Genomic DNA, 18052 nt, shown 5'->3' with positions numbered 1-18052 from the left:
GCCTGCTGTTAAGCTGGAGCCACAGGCTTTGGGTTGATGATGCTTTGAGTCGCCTGCTGTTCTAGTTGATCCTCGGAAGGTATTGGGCATGATAGCACACTGTGCCACTGTTTTGTCAGACTGATGATTGGTCTCTGGCTCACTCTCACGGCTAGTGACTGACTGTCCGTTGCCCCATTTCTTTTTCTTTCCGGAGCCCTTCAGGTCAAGCAGAGCTAGTGAGAAGCAGCATCCCATGTGACGGAAGTGAGTGTGTGTACGTGAAGGACCCGGCCCCCCTCCCACCTTTATTCTCGGGTCACCCATGTCCCTCGTTCAGATTTTCCGTGGAGAGTTTTGCGTGGCACACATTCTTTTAATTGTTCTTGTACATCCCAGAAATCTGATTCCAGATACAAATCGGTCATTGTCTCCTTGTCACTTCCAGCTTGCACCCAGTGCCTTTGGTGACTGTGATGATCACAGTAGTGGTCAGATACCTGTAAAGGTCCATTGAGTCTTTTACTCAAAGCTTCTCTCACGGACGCCTCCTCCTTTCTCTTCCATTGTTTAAAGACTCCTATGGTCCTGCTTCATGTCCTGTCCCAGTAATTCATCATTTCTTTGGTCCTGCTGGGATGCCCAGGACATAAGTGTCTCCACATAAAATATTCTGTGGGAGGGACCGGTGCCCAGATGCCAGCTGACTCACAAGGGTCCTTCAAAGGAAGAAACAACAAACTATGGAGAAAGTTGTTTTGATTGGCTTGTTTCAAACATCTCTTATGAAGGTCAGATAACAAAAAGAATGGACTGTATGTACACAACTAATAACTCATTCTAAAGCCCAGGTAAAGTGACAGTTTAGTAAAGTAAGTAAGTACATCATCACAAAGAGACTGGGCTTCGGGGCAACTGGCCATGGTGGAACTCTGGCCACGAGATTCTTAGGTCCCATTGGGAGAGGCCTCGGTTAGTACAGCCCATTATGTCTCTTATAGCTGAGAACTTTCATGTAGTAGCAAAAGTATTTATTAAATTCGTACTTTAAATGCAGTTTTTAAGTTAGAAGTTTCATTTACTGATTTCATTCATTTGTTGATTTATTGTAAAAAGAAGGGCCATAATCTTTACATTATCATCCAGACACTGGAATTTTTATATTACTTTGAGGTCAATTACTGAATTTTATGGCTTAGAAAAAATAGATATATATCATCTAAATGGATGTATTTGTCATATTATTTCTACTGCTTTGCAGAGAAGAGCAACTTAACTGATACGTTTCAAACTTCTAGATTAAGAGTCATACTAAAGACCTTAAAAAGTCATATAATCTACCTCCTTACTTGGTTAGTTCATCCCTAAACCAAAGAATTTCTCTAACACCTAGTCAAAGAATTTTTGAACAAGACCCCAGAATGATGTTGTTCAACTGAAAGTGAACAGTTACTGACTTGAGCTCATCATTCATCTGATTACTGTATAGGGTGAAGTGTGGCAAAAGGTTTGTCCACTTTCTTCGGTATTTGCCGGTGACCTTTCCACAGAAAGTTTTTGTGGGACTGTGGGGAAGATGGTGCAGAAAGGGGGGTCCTCCATCTTCTTATAAAAGAGCTTCCAACCTACATGGACTCTAAGACCAACTGATCGAGGAGCCAGAGAGATAGTTGAGCAGGAATAGTCTTTGCCTGGTGCACGACTGACTCCATTCAATCCCGTGTATCCCATATGGTCCCTGAACACCACCAGGAATCATTCCTGAGTTCAGAGCCAGGAGTAATTCCTGAGCAAAGCTGAGTGTAGCCCAAATGCCAGAAACACAAAGAAAACTGATTGAAATGACATGGTAGATTATAAAGTCTACAGGGAAAAAAAACGGTCATCACTGATTCTGGCCAGAAGAATCAGAAAGACTCGCAGTTGGATGAATCGGGTTTTTGCACCTATACAAAAGGAATAGCAGGGGCCGGAGAAATAGTACAGTGGGTAGGGCATTTGCTTTGCATACGGCTGACGTGGGTTCGATCCCCAGCATCCCATGGGGTCCCCCAAGCATTGCCAGGAGTAATTCCTGAGTGTAGAACCGGGGGAACCCCCTGAGCTTGGCTGGTTGTGGCCCAAAAAGCCAGAACAAAAAACAAAACCCAAAACCAAGGGTATAGCATGAGCAAAGAATAGGCGCCAGATGCACTTTGTGCATATAAAGCCAGTGGGGCAAGGTTCGAGCCCTCTGGCAGTTACGGACTCCCCTCTGAGACATTCAACAGCCTGTGCGATCAGCATGCTGACCGCTGCTGAGACCTTGGGAGCAGGACCTTAGAGCCAGAGTCTAGGCAAATACAGGCTGGAATGCAGAGAGCGTGGACAGCAGCGCCGGCAGAGCTGGTGGGGTTCATCCAAACCGGACCTGAGGTCAGGGGCACTGGCCAGCGGACACTGTTTGTGACGACTTGGAAATTTTCAGAATTTTCCATGTTTTCTTCAGTATAGGAACTAGATGATAACAATTTGATTTTAAGGAAATTATTCTGGCGGCACTAGTCAAGGGGAATTAGGCACTTCATGAGAGACCGACATGAAGCAGGCAAGAATTGGGTGTGAGAAAGATCGAGGCATCCACTGAGAGATGCCTGCAGAGCAGAAGGCGTGAGACGTGCACCGCCAGGTGCTCCTGGCCCGGGAGGTGGCAAGGAGGGCAGCTCTGCACAGAAACCTCCCCACCTGGAGGCTCCCACACACAGGGACACGTGCTGTCCTTACAGGAGCCACGGAGGCTCAGCAGTAGCGAGAGATGAACTTGGTGGCCTTTCTGTTTCTTCCAGCTCAGGGATTACTGGCACCTACTCCTGATGGAAGTGGGGAGTGAAGGTGCCCTAAAGACAGGCTTAACTGGGCATGTCACCAGAGGCTCTCGAAAGCCCTCGGGAGCCCAAGTGCCTCTGCTGTCGAGATCGCTGCACTAGGCTGTTGTAGAGCACTGCTTTATTTGCGGGTAGGAATCCAGAAAAATCTCTTAAGTGGCCCCGCCCCCCAGTTAGTCTCAACTCCCACCCTTGGCTCTCTGCTTGTGTTCCACTTATCACTCCACAGAGCTGTGGGGGAGTCATGTGTCCTTCGGGCCCTCACCCTGTTTCTGCTGGTTCTCGGTTCTCACCGCCTCCCTCTACACTCAGGGCCCTGAATGTGCGCGGTCGGTCTGTTTCAAGCAGCCTTGGACAGACAAGTGGCTTTGGTGTAGGTGACAAGACACGGCATCCACGGCTCTGGTTGGGCCTGCCTCTCCCACAGGCTGTGTTCTCTGCCTGACGGACTCTGCCCTCTGCAGCTCTCATGTGCACTCTGTGTTCGTGGAGCAGTCCCCGGGGTTCTGGACCACACGGCTCACATCTTTCTCTTTGGAAATAGAGTCGCTTCCTACGTATAGTTCACTGACACAGAGCAAACCATAGGTACAAAGCCAAATAGGTGTCATGGATGCTCGTGCCTGGGCTGCCTTTATTGAACACCTGCCCAGGGAGAGCTCTGAGGAGCAAGGACAAGACGTCTCCCATGGGAGGGTCTTGTTGGGCCACCCTAACTGTCTTTGTAAAACATTCAAGACTCATTGTGGGGGTGGGGAATCTTAAAAATTCATAGGCTGTTGGGGCTGGAGCAGTAGCACGGAGGGTAGCGTGCTTGCCTTGTACACAGCCAACCCAGGTTGTCCTCACGTCCCAGACGGTCCCCCGAGCACCACCAGGAGTGATCCCTGAGTGCAGAGCCAGGAGTAACCCCTGAACATCACCAGAAGTGGCCCCAAAACAAGAACAAAAATCTCAGCTTGGCATCTCTCACACCAAGAGTTAGGGGGGACACTCCATTTCCCTCATAAACACTTTCCAGAACTGGAAAAAGGGAGTTTGAAACTGTGGCCCTGTGTTAGCCTTCGTTGTGATACCTGACTTCAGCAGAGCGTCCTGTTTGCCTTCCAGACCCCACAGCCAAGCCCAGTCTCTCTCTGGGTCAGTTTCCCATGTCCTGAACATTACCCCTCTCCGGCCTTTCAGAATTGGGGTCCTGGTCTAATGTGGTCACAGCCTTCCCTCGCCCTTGCCAGGGGGTAGCTGTCTTTCTCAAAGAAGCCTTGAAGCCTTTCGGTCCTGTGCAGCCCCTTCTCCCCCACCTCCCCAGCCAACCCTCACTTCTGCCCCACATATGGTGTGGGTCCTGCCAGCACCTTCTAAGCCACAACCCTGCCCAACTCCAGCTGCCTCGCGCCCCATCCCACTCCTCGTTTCCTCGACCCCCGGGGTCCTCTGCCTTGTTATAATCATCACTTATGTTCGTAACACATTCTGTTTTGCCTGTGTGGAAATGTCTTCACTGTGCATGTTATTCCTTTCCCTCTCTTTTTGGGGGGTGGGGTTTGAGCCACACCTTGCTTACTTCTGGCTCTGTGGTCTAATGGGACCCCGGCTGGTGCTCAGGGTACCGTATCGGGGGGGCGGGGGGGGGGGCCAGGATTGAACCAGCATGGGCGTCGTGCAAGGAGAGTGCCTTAACCTCAGCACTGTCTTCTCTGAACACTTAGACCTCCTGGCCCAGCATGAGCTTGAAGGTGTTGCAGAGACCAAGCCTCAGGGAGGGTTTTTGCGTCTCTTCTGGCCTCTTGTTCTGGGTGCTCCCTTCTGTAAAGCCCTGTGAGCAGCCTGTGCACGGGATTCTGGTTTACTCGGCACAGGGAGGCGGGTGACACTGGGGGCTCCTGGCATCATACTGCCATCGTCAGAGTCCTCACCCAGGTCCCAGTAAAACTTCTGGGAGGAACATGGAAGGTACCTTGGCAGAGTTTGGGGGGAATCATGTTCCTATTGTGGGAATCAGCTTCAGAAGTATTTTAGGACTGGGGCCCGGTCTCCAGTTCTGTGTTAACTATTCCAGCATCATTTGTGGGGGATAAGGAGAGGATCACTACCACCATGAAGAGAAGATCTTGGAGTGGCTTGTACACGCTCTCCTGAGTGCTGGGAACTAGGCTGCAGTCAGCTTTGCATGGGGATTTGTGATGGGCACATGGCTAAAAACCGGCTTTCTCTAGGGTCTTTTTCTAGAGTATGTATGTGTTGTTTCCCAAGCTTGTACATTTCCCATCTTTGTATGGGTAAAAGAGAATTCATAATTTATGTTTAAGTCCTGATCAGAATGGGGTCATGAATCAGGGTTTGAATAATATCGTGTCAATGATTAGTCAAAGTGTTAAGAAAATAAGCACTTTGGAAATGTGTGTTTCCATGTCCTCATCAGGAAACTTCTCTTTAATCTTGTAGTCGAATCAGAAAATTAATGCCCGTTGGACCACCGAGGAGCAGCTTCTAGCAGTGCAAGGTATATTCGAGATGAGCGGTACTTGTTTTTGATTGACCCTGTCATGAGAGGCGGCCGCCGCCTCTGTGCCATCCCTCCCGAAGACCCAGGCCCGGAATCCCTCGGGACTGTGTGTACTTGGCTCTGAGCATGGCCACACTCAGACTCAGCAGGTGAGGGCCGGCTTGTCTCTGCCTTAGGGACATTCTTGCTGTCTGCTGGATGTCGCCAGCCAGTGGCATCAGAGAGTGAGTCTGTGCTCCAGGTTCTCTGGAGCACTGCTGACCTGCTCCCCTGTGTTTCCATGCTGATAAACCAGATTGGTCACTGAGCACCTGCGGGGGCCAGGGATGCTGCTCAGTGACAGACAACGAGCCTTGCATGCATAGGGCTGGGGTCTCATCCCCAGCACCACAAAAGAAAAAAGAAACCTAATTCAAAAATTTTAGATGTGTGTGCCAAAATTAATTAATCAAAAATCTATGCATATAGCTTCTCCAGTGTACTTCTTACGGGAATGCTTCTGGAATCATAGAGAGCACTTCATTACTCTGAGCCCCCGTGAGTGACTCAGTCACTGTCACTATCACTATCACCCGTTGTTCATTGATTCACTCGAGCAGGCCCAGTAACGTCTCCATTCGTCCCTGTCACGTGCTAGTATAGCCCGATGACATATTGGGGGTTCCTTTAGGATCAGAGGAATGAGGACCATTCATTGTTACTGTTCTTGACATAATCGAGTACGCCACGGTTAGCTTGTCAGGCTCTGCCGTGCGGGCGGGATCCTCTCGGTAGCTTGCCGGGCTCTCCAAGAGGGATGGAAGCTTTTGGGGCAGCCTCTAATCACCTTTACAGGTGTTCCCAGTCAGGCATATATGCGGGCAGGATACTCTCAGTAGCCTGCCAGGTTCTCTGAGAGTGAGAACTAGAGAATAAGAGGTTCTTCCGGGAGCTTGGTTTTAGAGTCTCTGGATCCTGGCCATTGATGGGGTTACACAGCAGTTGGTGGGTGTAACTGTCTAGCTACTGGAAGGTGGGGGGGCTGAGTGGAGGAGGCCCAGTCCCGAACCAAGCAGGCTTGGAGTGACTCAAAAGCATCACAAACTCAGATTTGCTTGTGCCGAGGACAGATTCCACTGCCAGGACTCTTCTCCCTTCAGGATGACCTGCTGCAGGGCTGGTTGTTCTGAGCTGGGTGGCCCCTCTTTCTCTAGGACAATGCTCATAGGGCTTCTGCCTAGGTCAGCCATGAGGCAGGACAGAAGCTCCTTCAGAAACAGGAGTCAGACCCGAGGCCAGCACACAGGTCCCCTCCGGAGGTGAGACATCAAAAGTGGAATGATGGGCCAGTGTTGTGGGCTAGGGGCGGAGGGGCCAGCCAGTGACGGCCTGGTGTCTGCAGATAGTGCCCTGTGAGGTCAACTATTCTGGTGACCTCCAGAGAGCTGCCAAGCCCTGGACAGTCAGCCAGAACGAGGGATGGTTCCACTATGCTCAGCACAGGAAGAGGCCAGCGAGGCTGGCCCGTCATGCCCGTGATGCCCAGGCAGCATGACCAGGCACTGGGAGTGGGCCCGTTTCTTGCACCTGGGACTTACTTCCACCCCTACTTGGGGACATACAGGGCAGACACCCAGCCCCAGCCCTCACTGCAGCGGCCAGACTGACACCCTGCGTGAGCTGCCGTGTGGCCACTTGGGTCACTTGTGCCATGTCTGTGCTGGCCTGCTGTTTGGGGACTGGCGCCCCCTGGAGACGGGTCCCAGGGATGCCAGACCTGAGGTGGGCGTGGCCTCAGTTCTTGGGCACCTTCCTTGTCTGCTGGAGTCTCTTTTTATTTCTTGAATGTGACTCTGGAATTTTGTTTCACTCTGTTTTTTAAGGACTTCTTGTTTTGGAGGCTCTTTTGCTTTGTTATGTTTTGTCTTTTTTACATAAACCATTTGTGTCCCAAATAGTTGTTTTTGAGAGAATTGAAAGGTGCCCCCTGGGCCAGCTGCTGTGACCAAGGTTCACAAACATTTTTGTTTGAACCAGAAACAGTCTGTGTCCTCTTTTGTATTCTTTTCAGTCTTTCGAGAAACCTTAATGGGTGTTAACCTCATGGTGGCTTCAGTTTGCAAAATAATAATCATGTATACTTTGATATTAACATGTTTCGATTACTATAGTGTTATATTGGGGCTATTTTACGTAGATATTCTGATCAGTTTACACTTGTTAAATGTTTCTTAGGATCTTGTTAAGCCCCCCCTCCACGGCCCTGTGGCAGTGGCCTTGAGAATGAACTCTGACATCGCAGGAGGGGCTTTGCACTCTGCCATTGCACAACCTTTTTGTTCTTGTTCTTTTAAAACAGAGATATAGGGGCTGGAGCAAAGGAAAAATAGAGATATATTAAAAATCATCTTAGCATTTTGGGCCAGAGAGATAGTATTGCATGTGGGGTGCCTGCCTTGAACACACTGACCCAGCTTTGATCCCCTAAACCCCAGATGAGCCTCCCAGGAGTGATCCGAGTGCACCTGAGCACCAGGTGTAGCTCAGCCCCACCCCTCAGAACCATCTTGGAGCTGAAACAAAGGTTTCTGACTGTGCTTTCCATTCTCCTGTATTGTCTACCAAGTACTGACTAGCTAGTACATTTTCTCTTCTTTTCCCCCTGGATTAGAAGGGGCTTGCCTGCTCAGAACACACAAGGATCATTTTATTCTCACATAGCCAGCCCATTTATTGGGTTTATTTTAGTTCAGAGTTCAGTAACCATGGATACAACTAGTTTAATCCTCTTAAAATATTCACCAAGGGTCAGAGAGTTAGTGAATGGGTGGGACACTTACCTTGCACATGGCCAACTTGCATTCAATCCCCAGCATCCAGTATGTTCCCCAAGTCCAGCCAAGAGTAATTTCTTTCTGCAGAGCTGGATGTCACCCCTGAGCCTTGCTGGGTGTGGGTGAAAAAACTTCCAAGAGTGGTATTTGCGTCTTACCACCTGTTTTCACCCTTTAGAACCTAGATTTTTTATTAGAGCAAATTAGTTGATTACAAGACCAATTATACTCTTCACAGACTTGCACTAATGTTAAGATATAGTTTGTAGCTTGTGCCATATATATATATGTATACATATGTACGTATATAGGTACTTTTATGAAATATTTTTAAATTATTTTGATACGTATGTGATAAACATATAGCAAAAATGAGGAAAAGAATTAGATCCTAATTCCTAAGTATATTTTTCATGTAAGATTGAACACTTGCTAGCTTACAGATGTTGAGCTAGTGAGACATTTAAGTGAGGCAGAGTCCGGGTGTGTCTGAAGGACCGGAGAGGACTTAATGTGGTTCATTTCCTTCTGCTGTTACTGCCTCTCCTGCAATTCATCTGTTCATCCTTTATAGGAGAAATCAAGTAGCAAACCTAGAAATTGTCTTCTTGATTCTAGATTGTTTTTTTAAAAAAAGACAGTTCTTGTCGGGGGGTAGGGGGTGGGCGGTGGGCACACCTGGTGATGCTCAGGGGTTACTCCTGGCTCTGTGCTTGTGTGCTCAGGAATTACTCTTTGGCAGTGCTGAGGCATGGGATGCTGGAGTTTGAACCAGGGTTAGCTACATGCAAGTCAAACGGGGACCACTGTCCTGTCGCCCCAGCCCAAAGCTAGAACAATTCTGGAAGTAGGAGAGATCTGGGAGCTGCTTGAGGCCAAGGCGTGCCAACTGTCTGCTGCTGCGTGAAGGTGGAGAGGCAGTGCGGAGAGGTGCCTCTGTCCAGAAGCGCCGTGGCTGTAGTGTGTGCCCTGCTCGGGGCGGCCTCTGCCCGCGGAGCCTCTGATGTGCTTGCTTAGATCACTGCTGCTCCCCACGCCCCGTGTGGGTCCATCCACGCTGCAGGGAGAAGGGCAGGACCCCTGCCTGGCCACCATGGACCCACCACTGACCCTCTGCTCGGGTCTTTGCCTTCTTTAGTGTGACCTCTGGCAAGAAGTTCACATTCCCGGTGACGATCGAAGGCCCCACAGCTCTGTGCTCCTGCTGTGTCAGAGACGGCTCTCAGCAGTGAGCACTGTCCAGTCCTGCTAGTTGGGCTCTCAGTGCAACCGATTGTGTGATTGTAAGAAGTTGATGCCCTAGTTGCACCTCCTAGAGGCTGATTGCTTGTTGCATTTAGTCCAAAATGATATTTTAGAAAATAGTGTTTATTGGGGCTGAAGCAATAGCACAGCGGGTAGGGCATTTGCCTTGCACGAAGCCAACCTGGGTTTGATTCCTCTGCCCCTCTTGGAGAGCCCGACAAGCTACCGAGAGTATCTCGCCCGCACAGCAAAGCCTGGCAAGCTCCCTGTGATGTATTCAATATGCCAAAAACAGTAACAACAAGTCTCACAATTTGTTGTGAGACGTTACTGGTACCCACTCGAGCAAATCGATGAACAACAGGATGACAGTGCTACAGTGCTACAGTGTTTATTGGGGCTAGAGAAATAGTACAGCGGGTAAGGCATTTGCTTTGCACACAGCCAACCAGGTTCCGTCCCTGGCACCCCATATAGCCCTAGTCATCAGCTGGGTGTGGCACAAAAATAAAATAAAATAAAACATTCACCAATAGCAGATTCAGAATATCCCTCCTAAGGAAACAAGTACAGTTATATGTTCATGGTTTGGAAATGTCATGTCCCAAATACCTCGGAAGTTACTGGCTTATCAGCCAAAGCTTAAAAAGCCCTTGTTTGGGGCTGGAACTATAGCACAGCGGGTAGGGCGTTTGCCTTGCACACGGCTGACCCAGGTTTGATCCCCAGCATCCCAGATCATCTCCCTGAGCACCACCAGGAGTGATTTCTGAGTGCAGAGCCAGGAGTAACCCCTGTGCAGTGCCAGGTGTCACCGTCCCCCCCCCCCCCAAAAAAAAAGCCCTTGTTTGCAATGGAGAGCACTATGACATGAGCTTTAGCACCAGAGCCTGGACTTATTTTTTGTTAACTCCAGAACAAAAGTTTAAAAGTGTGGGGCTGGAGCAATAGCACAGCACGTAGGGCGTTTGCCTTAAATGTGGCTGACCTGGGTTCGATTCCCAGCATCCCATATGGTCCCCCAAGCACTGCCAGGTACGTAATTCCTGAGTGCAGAGCCAGGAGTAACCCCTGTGCATTGCCAGGTGTGACCCAAAAAAAGCAAAAAAAAAAAGTGTTCTTGGCTGTTAAGTAGCAAAATTTAGAAATTTGAGTGAAAATGTTTTCATCTCCCTAAAAAAACTATGATTTCTTCAGCATTCTCTGATGCTTTATCCCAGTAACTCTGAAAGCAGACCGCTTACCCTAAAGGTGAGAGTTCTGACATCTCTAGAGAGAGATTTTATCTCTGCACCTCTCTCTCCCCCTTTCTGAGTCTGACTCATCGTCTATGAGAAGAGTGGAGCCCTTGCCCTGACACATGGGACGGGAGAGCTAGCGCTGATCTCAGGGCATCGAGTGGCACCCATACAGAGCGCTGGTCAGTCCGTTCAGTCTTCAGTCTGGTGGCCACCATGCCACAGAACTGCAGTGCCCACCTCCTAACCAGCCCCTGCTGCGTGTTGCCTGGTTTGAAGGCCATGATGAAGGTAGCCCCACCTGTGGGCAGGACCGAGTAAAGCCTCGGGGAGGACAGCACAGCCCTGTTCCTGCTCTCAACCTGCCGCGGCACCACACACCCCATCCACGCTTCTGACCTGTCTCCATCCCAGCCCACCTGGGCCCCTGACCACAGGGCAGGATTGCCCACAGACACAGCTGGGTGTGGCCCGGAGACCCAGAGATGAGTCAGTGAAGTCAGGGCAAATGGGAGAGATGATACGTGACCAACACGTGAGGCTGTGGTTCCGAGAGGCCTGCCTGAGACTGTGCCGGTCACAGGCCCTGCCCTGGTCCCCTGTCTTCAGCACACAGCCACGCCTCAGCCAGGCCAACCTGCGGTACTTACCATCTGGCCTGCAGAGTAGTTGGTCCGAGCTGGCATCAGTGGGACTTTGCCAGATAGACCACAGTGGCCCAGAATCTCAGTCCTAGGAAAGTCTCCATCCCTTCAGGGCAGAATTAAAGGTGCTTTCGGAGGTTTGGGGCAGCCTTATTACTGATAAGGCATCCCACTGAGAAAGAGAAAACAAAGTTGAAAATCCTCAAAACAGAAGGGAAAGGGATAGCTGCATAACAAGCGGATGCAGGAACCGCTCGTAAGTAGGTGTTGAGGTTGCAGAGTTTGTTTTGGCAAGTGAATGAATGTTCTGGGGGACCTCCTCAGACTTGGGTCAGACCTGGGTAGTTCCACTTGGGTTTTGTTTCTGGTGCTGGGGAAAATCCCAGTGGCTTCTCTGGCACAGATGTGCTCCACCAGTTCCTGGGCCCTGCAGAGTCAGCCAGGTTGGCTAGAGGGCTTCCCCCCAAGCCATGTCCTCGGGCTCTGCTCCTTTCTAGAAGGTGCATCCAGATCCTTCATGAAGATACACGTGCTGGACTGACCGCAAGTTCCAGCTGAGTGATGCTGGGCTCCCACAGAGGGTTGGGTACAGTCTCGGGGGTCAGGGCAAAGCCAAGGGCCCTCTGAGAAGGAGCTTGGATTTCCATCGCTGGGCAGGCTCCCGGTGGAGCTGATCGCCATGAGAGTTTGCAATTATGAAGTCTCGGGGCCAGCGTGAGGGCACTCTCCATCCACATGCTCAACGCAGGTTCAGTCCCCAGGACTCCAGTTGGTCCTTCAAACCGACCAGAGTAATCCTGAGTGCAGAGCCAGGACTAAGCCCTGAGCACTACTGGGATGCCCCCCACCCCCCCACCCCCGCTGCCACCCTATGAGGAGGTGCTCTAGAGAGTGTCTGTGGCTAACAGACCGGCTGGCCTCGAGCCCCACTCCCCCTCGCCCCGCATGTCCTCCCCTTCGAGAATGGCTCACCCAACAGCATTCAGAGTCTCAGACTCTCCAAACCATGGGTGTTCTGTCCCAGAACACCCCACAGTGACCCTCCATTGTTCGGACACAGGTCTGCCAGCTGGGAGTGGCCAGCCCGCCTCTTTGTTTCCAGGCCACAGACCGTGTGCCACACGGTGCCCTGAGTAGGCACCCTGGGCCTGGCTGCTGACTTGGCTGTCAGAAAGAAGGGCTGTGCCCGCCTTCTCATCTCCGCCATCAGTACGGGGTTCTCCTCAAGCATTTTTAAGGCAGTGTTCAACCGCTGGAAAGTGCAGAGGATTGATGTATTCCAGCTGAGCACATCCCTCTATGGGAGTCGAGGAACTTTCCGAATTCCATAAAGCAGAAGTTCCGTTGCTTGCAGTTGTGTGACATAATTATCTTAGGTTCATAAACCCTTTACCACTCTCATGGTTACCACATTCCCCCAGTGAAAAGTGACTCAGATGAAGCTTGCTGGTGACTGTTTTGGGCCGCCCCAGACCCTGCAGGCCCCCAGAGTCTGTACAGCTGTAGGGCGCACTGACCAGCGGCTCTGAGACCCCCCTCTGATGATGGGCCAGTCATGCTTCAGCTCCTGACCCCCTCCTGGGAGAGCGCAAAACCATGCCGTGTGGCCTTGGAACCAGAACTAGTGTGTGTCCCCACTTCGGGATGCCCAAGACCACCTGCCCGTTTCAGGCAGCAGCTTCCTAGAGAGAACCCCACACACAACCTGTTCGCACGCCTGGCGCTTCGTACTGCCCCGTGGGTACTAGAGAAATGGACGAGGGGAGGGCCCAACGCTGCCCTCGGCTGGGCTGTGTGGAGCCCTGAGGAGAGGCCCGGGAGCAGTGCGAGGAGCCTGGGCAGAGCACCTGAGCCGCCACACCGCGAGGTTCTGCCTGTGTGGTCCCACAGGCTGCTCTCCCTGCGAGCCTGCGCCTGCGTGCTGGGGTCTCGTGTGTCTGCATGCTGTGTCGTCCCTCCGCTCTGCTGCTGATCCTTCACGGGTGTATTATTTACTTTGCCTTCCAGGTGTCCGCAAATACGGTAAAGATTTTCAAGCTATTGCAGATGTAATTGGCAACAAGACTGTTGGCCAAGTGAAGAACTTCTTTGTAAACTACAGGCGTCGGTTTAACTTAGACGAGGTCTTGCAGGAGTGGGAAGCAGAGCGAGGAACCCAGGCTTCTAATGGTGATGCTTCTGCTTTAGGGGAGGAGACCAGAGGTGCTTGTCATGAGCCGCCAGGGAAGAGCGCTGATGAAGAAGAGGAGGTGTGTTGGTGTGTGGGTTTGGCCTGAGCTTGAGCCGAGGCACAGCTGGAGAGGGGGCGTCCACTGCCCCTTGCGGCCCTAGTCCAGTGTTAACGCTGTTTGCTAATAAAGATGCCTGTCCGGTAGCTACGTGGCTTTTCGGGTTGGTTTTTGTTTTCGTTTGGTTTCCTTTAAAATAAAGAGAAGCTTGAGCTTCCAGAAACACTGGTGGTAGGTTTTTGTTCGGTTCTGTTTTCCCTGTGACAGCTCAGGCCGTAGTAGGCAGTGGCCCCTCAGCGCCAGCGCCTCATGCTGTCTTCTGGCTTCCTCCCCTCTAGGCGCCTCGGACTCTGGGTCCATCACCTCCTGCCCCAGCGTCCACTCCAACACCCTCAGCCCCCGTGGCCACGCTGAACCAGCCTCCGCCGCTGCTCCGGCCCAGCCTGCCCACGGCCCCGGCGCTCCACCGCCAGCCGCCCCCGCTGCAGCAGCAGGCCCGCTTCGTGCAGCCCCGGCCCAGCCTCAACCAGCCACCGCCCCCGCTCATCCGCCCTGCTAACTCCTTGCCGCCCCGTCTCAACCCCAGGCCTGTGCTGTCCACGGCTGGGGGCCAGCAGCCACCGTCACTCATTGGCATTCAGACAGACTCGCAGTCCTCCCTGCACTAGAGACCCGGGCAGACCCGGGAGGAAGGACCCAGCCCTGCGGCCCCCACGCGGCCGTGGACGGTGCCTCGTGGCTGAAGTGGGAAACTTCGTGGCCGTGGACGATGCTCTCATTCATGGCTGCAGTGGGAAACAGCCAGAGGCTGCAGGTCATTTTCATTGTGATCTCAAAAAGGAAAAACATGATCAAGTATTCTATATACCAAGGGGGGTGTGGTTTTGTTTTTACTGTATTTATTTTATCAAGATTCTTTCTATTCCTGCCTCTTCATAGTCAAGGTTCTTAGACGGGAAGATTGACTTAGGGATTGTGAAAGCTCCTTAAGTTTCTTAAGGACATTGGACTTTTCTCTTATCTCTAATTTAATGTTTGATGACATTTTCCTATGTTAGGAGTGCAAGATGAAATACCCTGCATTCAGACTCAACATATGTTCATTTAATAGCCTATTTAAGAATTATAGCTGTGTATCCCTTTTTTTCAAAAAAAAAAGTCTTGCTTTTTTTTCTAAAGGAATTTTGATCTATTCCTTTAAAAGAAAGCAATTTTATCAATTGCAAAGCAATTATATAAAACCACAAAGAATGTACTGAACCTGCTAACCTTAGCATACAGTTCAGGGTGCTGTGCCCCTGGGGACCCCACGGTTCCCAGCCTGCCATCAGCAGGAGCAGAGGACCGGAAGAGTTTGCTCCACAGATCAGTGAGGACTTAGTTGTGGGAGAAGAACATCTTTAAGTTCCTTGGAATGGAATCCACGCTTTGATTTTTCTTTTTAATGTTTCTAAATTCTATATGCTTTTAACTAGTACTTACCTATATTTGAGGACTGGAAATTCTATTTTATCGATTATGTGGAGATAGTGGTTAAGGAAGCACTTATTTACAATGCCCTTTGTGGGGTTATTTTCTGAACTTAAAATTGCCCTTATATCTACCAGTGTGGTCTGCATTTAACAGAAAGATCATGTTCTTGAAAACTTCTGTTGTACCAGTTGGACACATTTGTGTATGGCAGCCAAGGAAATCCTGGACTCTTGGGCTTGGTTTAGGGTTAAATAATCAGCTTTATTGCACATAATAAATTGAAGAATCTGTTCTGTGTTATCTAGAGATGTATCCCTATATTGTCACAGTTGTATTGCTGAAAATGCCAAAACCCTTTTATAGAGAAACAAGGAAACATTCCAAGTTGCAGCTGAGTACATGGTTGTGGAGCAAGCACCCACTGAGACTGTCCCGACCGTGAGCACCCCCAAAGGCTTTGAGCACCCACTGAGGCTGTCCTGGCCATGAGCACCCCCGAGGGCTGTGAGCACCCACTGGCACCCACTGAGGGTTTCCCAGCCGTGAGCATCCCTGAAGGCTGTGAGCAACCCACTGCAGCTGTCCCGGCCGGAAGGACCCCCTGAGGCTGTCCCAGCCCTGAGCAGAGGTGCCCAGTCCTGACTGTGCACTGTGTTGGTTTCTCTGCGCAGGTTGCATCTGGTGAGGGCCAGATCCCAGGGGCTTGCTTCACGAGAAGAGCTCAGGCTGAGTGTCAGCCTCATCACATTCAAGCTGCTTCATGAGGGCTGGAGAGATAAGTGGGCAGAGCACTTGTCGTGCACACAGCCATCCTGGACTTGATCCTTGGCACCCCATCTGATCCCACAAACTCCTCCCAGAGTGATTCCTGAGCGCAGAGCCAGGAGTAAGCTCTGAGCACTGGCATGTGTGGCCCAAAAACCAGAGCCTTCATGAGATCGATGTCCAAGGCCTCATCCCCATGAGGGGAGGCTGTGTGGTCCTGCCAGTGAGGCTCAGGCTAGGGGCAGCTCAGGCCAAAATCCACTGCTGGGTGGAATGGGAAGTTTCGATCCTGACTGGCCTTGAGCACCTTTAGCTGACATCTGAGAATACTTTCCAGGATGTGGTCTTTCTCATTGGAATCAAACGGTTCCTTCTCTGGATGGGAGCCAAAGAGACTCTAGTCAGGAATCTGTCCTTCTTTGCTTTAAAGGCTGGGGGACACTAACCTATGGCTCAGGGCCACTATCTGGGCCACCGGCAGCTGTATGCACTCCCCAGCTTTTCCTGTCTGTCAGTGGCCAGCACCGGCTCCTGCCACTGTCCAGTGTAGCGGGGGCTCCACCCCCATCCATCTGTCCTTGCCCAGGGCCCTGCCATCAGAGCTCACAGTAGGGACCCTCGCTCCATTAGTATAAGACACGTGTAGATAGTGATGTCGCAATTGTGTGCTTGGCATATTCTGTAAACTATTTGCACGCCATTATTTTTCTTGTTTAAGCAGTGTTTGGCCTGGAAGACTGATATGCTTGCTGCTTAATCAAAGGATTAAAGAGTTAAAGATGTCTATGTCTTCTATTTTTATATAAGTTCATGTTGTATAAGGAATTTAGGACCTCTTCACTGTGAGATTCTAAATAATGATTTTTATATTTAAAAAAGGTAAAACCCAGAACTCCTTTAATGACCATTAATTTCAGGGTTATCATTTTTGGAAAATCTGCACCCAAATGTTTTCTTCATTCCATAACTAAAAATAAATCACACTGTTGATACACCTGATACTATTAATGAGAAAATATTTTTTCTATGTGATTGAATTCTCGTGTAAATGGAGGTGAAAGGTCAGTGATCAGAACTTTTCCCGTATACTATTATAATTAAGTGAATGAAGTGAGTCAAATATAATGTAAAATAAAGATGAAAAGATGTAAGATTCTGCCTTATTCTAGATCTACATTCTTTTTAGGAATAGACAGAGGAAACAAGCCTTGAATGACAGATTTTCAAAGCAGAAGGCGGCGGGTCCTCTGGTGAATGGACAGTTTAGTCCTTCGCATGTGTTCTGTTTCTTGCTGTTCTCAAGAGAACATTCCTTGTTAGTATGGATCACTGCTGCTCCTTCCCACTGTCAGCATGGCCTCTGACCCAGCTTTCCTTCCAAGGATGTCGATCAAAGGGACAAGATCACTGAATCACAGGGAAGTGCCAGCGGTCAGGAGGGATGGCGCCTGGACAGAGCATGTGTGAGGTCCTGGGTTTCACCTCCTGCACCAACCCTCCCCCCCAACACCCCCCCACACACACACAAAAAAGAAACCTTGAGAAATCCCACCATTAAAAAGCCTCATTTTCTGGTAGCTTTTCTGCAAGTACAAAAGCTGTTTCTTTTGGGACAGGCGTGGTGTCTGGCAGCTGATGCCACTTCCACCCTCCCGTCTGCCATCTGCACCCCGGGGGTTGGACAGCTGGAGGCTCCAGGAGGTTCCTGGACATGGGGGTCTGCTCAGAGTGCTGTGTAGGGCAGTGCTGGGGGAACTGCGAAGGTCAGAAATGAGTGTGGGGCTGCACTGCTCTCCAGCTGCTGTTACTAACCCAGACTAGCAGTGGGCGCCCAGCACCAGGCCGGTGTCAGTGGCCATTGGAATCCAAGGTTTCCTGAAGAGGTTTGGTGCTGGGGAACTGTTTTTCCCCAGCGTGCCCAGACACGTTGCACACTGGGTCCAGGCAGACGCGGGGCGAAGGATAAAGGGTGCGTGGAGAAACCACTCCGAGAGACAGCTGATGGCCACTCACTTGATTGCCAACTATACAGACATTGTATAGAGGGTCTTGGCTTAAGAGGATGGTCCAGTCAAGAAGCTTATCATCACTGACCTATCACCTTTCCAGCTCTGTTTTTCCTCGGCCCAGTCCCAGATAAGGGTAGCTGCTGCAGTCAGGAATGCACCGAGGTGATAATTCTTGGAGGATGGAACTCAACACCAGATTCCTGGTGCTTGTAAAATGCACCCAGACACTCCCTACTGGGTCACTATGCAGGGACAGGTCTTACCAGCTCTGGTGCCTGTCCCCATGCT

The 18052-nt window shown here is 50.5% G+C and overlaps 1 protein-coding gene across 6 annotated transcripts in view; it reads left to right on the top strand.

Moving 5' to 3' along the window:
- The window catches only part of RCOR3 (REST corepressor 3), a 42563-nt gene extending 28295 nt beyond the window's left edge, over window positions 1-14268 (top strand). For 2 of the 6 annotated variants that reach the window (XM_056110777.1, XM_056110776.1), the window contains exons 11-13: window positions 5289-5346; window positions 13297-13538; window positions 13856-14266. In XM_056110777.1, coding sequence (XP_055966752.1) covers window positions 5289-5346; window positions 13297-13538; window positions 13856-14185 — 630 coding nt within the window. In that variant the 3' untranslated portion in view covers window positions 14186-14266. Of the gene's footprint in view, window positions 1-5288; window positions 5347-13296; window positions 13539-13855 lie in introns of all 6 variants that reach the window. The other 4 variants (XM_056110779.1, XM_056110778.1, XM_056110781.1 and 1 more) reach the window with 3 other exon arrangements.
- The last annotated feature ends 3784 nt before the right edge of the window (window positions 14269-18052 follow it).

The sequence above is a fragment of the Sorex fumeus genome, unplaced genomic scaffold, assembly GCF_029834395.1.
Source record: "Sorex fumeus unplaced genomic scaffold, SorFum_2.1 ptg000010l, whole genome shotgun sequence".
Lineage (NCBI taxonomy): Eukaryota > Metazoa > Chordata > Mammalia > Eulipotyphla > Soricidae > Sorex > Sorex fumeus.
Note: the sequence above shows the minus strand (reverse complement) of the source record. Positions and strands in the feature narration are given on the sequence as shown.